At 40.0% G+C, this 6496-nt stretch overlaps 2 protein-coding genes across 4 annotated transcripts; one reads left to right on the top strand and one right to left on the bottom strand.

Moving 5' to 3' along the window:
- Positions 1-430: 430 nt before the first annotated feature.
- On the bottom strand, positions 431-3022 carry rfesd (Rieske (Fe-S) domain containing). Of its 2 annotated transcripts, none has more exons than XM_040202674.2 (4): positions 2881-3022; positions 1982-2155; positions 1668-1702; positions 431-1376 (listed from the first exon to the last, which is right to left on the bottom strand). In XM_040202674.2, the coding sequence occupies exons 2-4, from the start codon at positions 2136-2138 to the stop codon at positions 1092-1094; spliced, it is 477 nt and encodes a 158-aa protein (XP_040058608.1). In that variant the 5' UTR covers positions 2139-2155; positions 2881-3022; the 3' UTR covers positions 431-1091. The 2 variants fall into 2 exon arrangements, with proteins under 2 accessions (XP_040058608.1, XP_040058607.1); XM_040202673.2 differs by having other exon boundaries at positions 1982-2170; positions 2881-2949.
- Positions 3023-3443: 421 nt separating this feature from the next.
- Positions 3444-5089, top strand: nudt2 (nudix (nucleoside diphosphate linked moiety X)-type motif 2). 2 transcript variants are annotated; one of them, XM_040202676.2, is made up of 3 exons: positions 3444-3556; positions 4172-4304; positions 4383-5089. In XM_040202676.2, exons 2-3 carry the CDS (start codon positions 4181-4183, stop codon positions 4706-4708), a joined length of 450 nt encoding a protein of 149 aa, XP_040058610.2. In that variant the 5' UTR covers positions 3444-3556; positions 4172-4180; the 3' UTR covers positions 4709-5089. The 2 variants fall into 2 exon arrangements, with proteins under 2 accessions (XP_040058610.2, XP_040058611.2); XM_040202677.2 differs by having other exon boundaries at positions 3470-3556; positions 4177-4304.
- Positions 5090-6496: the final 1407 nt, after the last annotated feature.

Below are 6496 nucleotides of genomic sequence, written 5' to 3'. Positions count from 1 at the left end.
TGTGTCAAGCCTTACGATTTAACCCCCTAATAATAATTTGAAATTCCATGCGTATTAACTAGCATATAGGCGCTCACTCCTCTCGTTCCATGTGACCCAGGGCCTCTGTGCATTTCTTGATGGCATTCAAAGTGTTGACCAATATCTGTAGGCCAGCCCAAGCGAGCATTCATGCACAGAAGAACATTATTGCCCATAGTCTTTGTGTTCTCAACCCGTGACATGTGCAGTTCTAGGGCCCTTGTCAATCTTAGCCCACACAATTGGTACGGAAACAAAGGAATAATTCTGAATGTGACAAGCTGTTCTGACTCTTTAGATGACGTAGGATGAATATGCAGCACACTCTAACTAAAGGTTTTAATTTCTGCACAGGGCCGATAAACGACCTCACCTTTTTGCAGTAAGTCGATTACAACCTCATAGACAGTTTAAATTAGAAATGATAGGGTTTTTTTTATTTGTTTTCAAATGTCCAGACAGGGAGAGTCCAACAAAGAGGCTATCAAGATACATTGTGTGAATTGTAAAAAACAGCATTTTTGTAAGTAAAGTTAAAATGGAAGGTATCTTGGAGGCTTTCTGTGCAGAATGACCTCGTGGGATCAGGAGAGGGAAACAGTTCCTCTCAGCGAATGTCAACACACTTTTCAACAACCTCCAGTATTGTCGCTGCTTGGTGCCCTCAAAAGGGTTTTCTTTTTTTTTTTTCTCTTTCACAGTTGCTCAAGAAAATCTTTTGCAAATTGAAAAGGAACATAAATACCTGCTGAAATCTATGACCTGTTATACAAACATTTTCTGAGGTTATCTGAGGGAGTGAAAGCGATATGTTACAAAAAGTGTGGTAGGATCTTTACATTTAAACAATTTTCCACTGAACCTTTCTTTTAAATCTTACTAATGAATTCGCTGTATGCATAATAAATGATTCAAATTAAAATGCAGAGGGATACTCGTGTATGGATTTGCATTTAGCTACCTCATGCCGCTCCCCAATTCAGAAACAGAGAATCAGAGAATCTAAATGAACCAAAAACGTATGTTTCCAACTACTATGATTGTTTTGATTTCATTTTCTCAACACAGTATTATGTTTTCTTCTCGGCTGCTGCGGCTTTGGCCCTTTCCACCTTGCCCTTCTCTCCCTGGAAGAAGTCTGACTCGATCCAGTTTGAGCACTGGGAGAGCATGACATAGACATCCCCGTTGCTCTCAGTGACAGTGTGGATCCGCTGCTTCACGCCTTTGGAGTACCATCTGCGCACAGGCTTTTCTTCCGTGGGGTCCCTGGCCTTGTACAGGCCCTCCCCTTCTGCAAGAGAGATCTTGTACTTGTGGTTCGGACAAATTATGCACAGCTTGCCAGCAATTTCCTGTGAGTGTGTTGAAAGAAAGCAGGTAAACAAGCTGGCAGGGGATGAGTGTAGGTCATTTAGTCTCTTCAATATTAGCATAACATTAGTTTAATGTTATGCAGGCTGGGTATCTTAATTACAGCGTGTTTCTCTGCCTCAGCACAGGGTTGCAGTATACATTGAGTAGCCTGTGAAGCACGTATGTGGCAACTAAACACAAAAGTACAGTACTTTGACTTTAATTGTTGTTATTTTTGTTTGCTGTGCTCTAGACCAGACACAATGTCTTATGTCAAAAGTAATGCTCACCTCAATGTCTCCATTCTGCAGTTGTCCCCCAGCATCTGTCGAGTGGGTAAAGCATCAATGTAAGCTGACCGTTTAAAGCCCGCACTTTAAAATATATATATATATATATATATATATATATATATATATATATATATATATATATATATATATATATATATATATATATATAAAGGTGATAAGCCCCAGCGCAAACAGACAAGAACACATGTTGTTGAATGAACAGGCATTTTTATACTTTTAAAACTAAAGCATAATGGTTGCGCTTTCCCTCTCTCAGAAGCGGCAACTGTTTTGAGAGGAAATTCACTCACGATAGCAGTACGAGTCAACAGCATAGAAGACGCTCTGGTGGTGGATGATCAGTATGTCCCGACCCTCTAGTGTTCTGAATGAGCGCTTTGCTTCAATCAGTTCTTCCTTCTTCCCCACAAAATGAGGCACTCCCGTTGGCGGCATCTTCTCCTCCATGGCCCTGTGAAATGATGCTTAGAAAGCCAATATACAAAAGAAATATACCAATTCAGTATTTGATCCAAATGGACTATTTTCTTTTCTTTCTAAGAATCTAGTGTGTGTCTCATTTGCACCCGTTTAACCATTGAGAGAACATATAAATATGTTATATAAACTAAACGGAGCCTGATCCTTTAGTTGAGCAAAATGAAATTGTATCCATCCAAAGTTGAACGATTATTCTCTAAATACCAAATAGCAGACCAGTCAAGTGCCTGATGATTGCAACATGTATGATGCACATTCATTTCATTATTTTACAAAAGCATTGGTCATCTGGAGGCTAAAGTCCAACATCCATGTGTGATCTCTGTGACAGTCAGTACACATGAAAAATAATAAATAGATGGAGGGGAACTTGAACCCAAGTGTGATTCCTGTATAGTGGAGTGGAATAATCAGCACTTTAGTGAAGGCTGAGTAAGCACAGTCGTAGTGGCAGCAAAAGTCACACATCCTGAGGCATTTAGCTAAACTACATGCAGCTACACGCTAAGAATGAAGCAAAAACAAGAAACTTCTTTATGTCAGGACAAAATACAAGCCCCAAGTGACTGTGGGATAAATTCCTACAAATCTATTGAAATTACGTTGTGTTTATGCAATCCCATCTGTCAGTCTGACTGTGCCTCTCCCCATATATTTTTTATATGAGAATAACAATACATGTATTCTTAAGTTTTAAGTTTTACGTTACCTTGAAACTCTTAGCAGCAATGTCTCCTCTGTGAAGTTGGATAACTGTACTGCTGACAGCTCGGCTTGTGTGGTAAGGTGGGCCCATCTCTATTATCTTCTGGCACAAGCTGCGTTCCCATGGTCCTATCTACATTGTGTGTAGGTACATTTCTTATCTGTCTCCCACAGGCATAACAGCATTTTTACTAATCACAAGATAAATAATGTTACTCTATTTAAAGACCAGTGAAGCTAGGGAATATTATTATTAATGTGTTTCCTCTATTACCATCGTAGCGACCAATTTTTTTACATGGTAAATTTACAATTAATTTATGAAATTGTTATTATAGATGCACACACCCAACACAACCAACATTATTTACAGTGAATACAACTATATGTGTTGCACAACAATAACAGTGATATTGAACAAAGTGATCCTCTTTTAATAACTTATAGTGTTACATATTAACCATATAGCATTACAAGATATTACATCTTGATAAGGAGTCCTTTTGTTTTTCATTTTATGTATTTCTAATGCCTCTTTTATTACCATTAAGAAAGTAGCAACAAGCGGAACGTTTCATAACCAGCGTCAAAGAGGCTCGGAATCATTTTATAGAGCACCACGCCACACTGATCGCAGCACGGCGACAGCTGACAAACCGCTCCCTTTATTTTAAAATTAAGTAAGTAGCGACGCGTCGAAGCTATAGTTTGTGTTCGTAAAAGGTCAAATAGATCATTTTGAGCAAGGGTAGAAAAACAGACGGTATAACACACCGGTAAAAAGTCTCTAACGTTTGATATCTGAGCTGCATGAGCAACGTTAACGGTTGACGTTAGCTGCCTGAGCTAGCTAAAGTGACAGCAGTGCTAACAGAATAATTTTCATAAGTAAACAACCCAACGGTTGCTGCAGTGTTGGACGACAATCAGTGAAATCCGTAAGCTTTAGTGTGCACGCTTCCGGGTAACGTCTTTCAGTCTCAAGTGAGGCCAGTATGTTTACTGGATAACTGAACTTTAGACCAATACAATAATGGGAGCTGGGGAACTTGTATAGTATTTTCCATGTGCTTGTACCCCCATACTACTAGAGATTCTATCTATTCTTTGACAGTTAGCCTTAGATATTACCATCATCGCAATGACTTTGTCTTGTAACCATGTTGTAGTCCAAGTCAATGTAACCATTCACTCTCAGAAGTGCATTTCCTTGATTAACCTGAGTTTAGTTCTGATGTACATGTGACTCGACTGCCCACATGCGATGCTAAATGTGCTGTGTGTGAATTTGTTAGATCAGGGAGATGGCGCTGCGTGCTTGTGGCTTCATAGTGTTTCGTCGTCTGGCCGTCGTGCCTCCACCAGACAACATTGAGTACCTCCTCTTGCAGACCTCTTATGGGGAGCACCACTGGACGCCACCCAAAGGTGTTTACGAATTCCCCTCATATAGCATGAAATGTTCTTTGTCCCAGTTGTAGATAATCTGTAATCTGACCCCTCCAGGCCATGTGGATCCAGGTGAGGAAGACCTCATCACAGCTCTGAGGGAGACCAAGGAGGAGGCCGGGTTGGGGGCGGAGCAGTTGCAGGTGCTTGACGGCTTTGTGCAAGAGCTGCGCTACGAGGTGCGAGGCCGACCCAAAGAAGTGCTGTACTGGCTGGCCGAGCTGAGGGACCCAGGGACAGCGGTGACGTTGTCTGACGAGCACCAGGACTACCGCTGGGCCCGCGTGGAGGAGGCGTGCACTTTGGCTCAGTACAAAGACTTGCAGGACACACTGAGAGCCGCACACAGACACCTGGAGGCTGACCTGGACAAACAGCATTGAACCAGGATGTAGACTGTGCACAGGGGAAGAATAAAGCAGGGGGAAGCTGAAGAGGTGGTAGATCACCCAATTGGACAGTGTCTACAATTTATTTGATTTTCCAACTGTCAGATTGAAATACTGTTGCATTAAGCACTTTTCTCTACTTAATAATTAAAGGCATAATGGATCACCTTCTGTCAAGACAAAAGGTCACTAGGTGAGTAACTAATCAATGCTTGAAAACTGATTTGATGTTAGTCACTGCGAACAACCATAAACATTTTATTTCCTTGGAAGTCATGTGTAATTACATATATAAATATCTTTGTCAATAAAATAAAACACAAAAGTTTGTAACGGAGAAAATAAAGGAGATGGACAGCCACTTAATATTGCCTAGTACTCTGTGAAGCAGAGTTTGTGTACCTGGATATTTATAAAACTAATTTATTATATGAAAAGGATATATACACAAGGGGAATTCATAACTTTAAAAAAAGTACAAAGAAACGCTTAAAAGAAATGATCAAATTCAGCTGCGAGCAGTAGATGATGCCACTTGGTGGCGACAAAACCGAGACGTTATGGTGATAATTTGCCACCATGGACTACAAGTACCGGAGGCAGCGGGAATACAGAATTTACTCATTGTCTTGCTTCTTTACTGACAAGCTCATTTAAAAATTAGATAATAAAAAAATGGCACGCATACATCTAATCCAAAAGGCTTGTTCTGTCACAAGCAAATGGGGAAAGTCTAGTGGGACTTAACTGGGACGAACTTAACCCCTTGTTACTGGCACATTGTACTTTACACGGGGATGTTGTGCTCTCAACATGCTGCAGGATCACCAGCCTCTGCTGAAGGTTTGAAATAAGAACTATTAGTGAAACAATTCTGTTCGTGCAACTCACCAAGCTGAGTGGAAGCGCTCACTTCAGTTAGCTTCTATTTGTCTTCTGGGTATTTTAAGAGGACACAGCAGTAAACTTGAGGTCAGTGAAGCAGCCTTTCTACTTTCATAAGGCATGCACAGTCTACTGTAAAGTAACACTGAAGTACTGCTACGTTGGGAATATTTTCCCACTGCAACATTGTAGTTTAAGTTTCATCACAATATAAAGAAACACCTCAACATCTTCTCTATGCATTTAGGTGTAATTAATATGGTTGTACAACCTTTTAAGTGTCAGTTTACCATGAGAAAAGACTCCTGCACCACCTGTAGTATTCAGCAATATGAATAGTTTGAACTTTAAAGATTTATATTTCCAGTACAGTTTTGAAGGAGATTATGGAATTCTGTTTGTGGTGCTCAAAGGATTAAAAGAAAACATTGAACAGCAACGCAACTTCCCCAGAACCTTTTCGCACTGTCAAAAGATTTCATGGTATCTATTTTTATAACACGAGTTGCTGAAGGATAAAACAAAAAAAAAAGGAAATTTATTCCAGTGCAGTGATCACAAGAAATAAAGTCCTTTTCAAATCAATTGTATCAGAGTGCAGACAGAAAGCTCTGATAACAAAATGTGGGCAAATTAAACAAATATGCAAATACCACAGTATATTTTGTGTAATTTGGGTGAACCAGCACTTTGAGCATATAATACACCACAGAACTCATTATCCATGCAGCTTGTGGTGATCAGTTCTCAGTAGCAGAATAAATGGAAACCTTTTAACAGGCTTCAACGGCATACTGTTTTATTTGGAATGATTCCCCAAGTTACCCCCCAAAAAACAGTGTATCACCATTTGCATATCATTCCTATTTCTACTCCAAAAACCAAAACACCGTGGGC

The sequence above is a fragment of the Gasterosteus aculeatus genome, chromosome 17, assembly GCF_964276395.1.
Source record: "Gasterosteus aculeatus chromosome 17, fGasAcu3.hap1.1, whole genome shotgun sequence".
Classification (NCBI taxonomy): domain Eukaryota; kingdom Metazoa; phylum Chordata; class Actinopteri; order Perciformes; family Gasterosteidae; genus Gasterosteus; species Gasterosteus aculeatus.
This window is presented reverse-complemented; position numbering and strand designations above follow the sequence as displayed.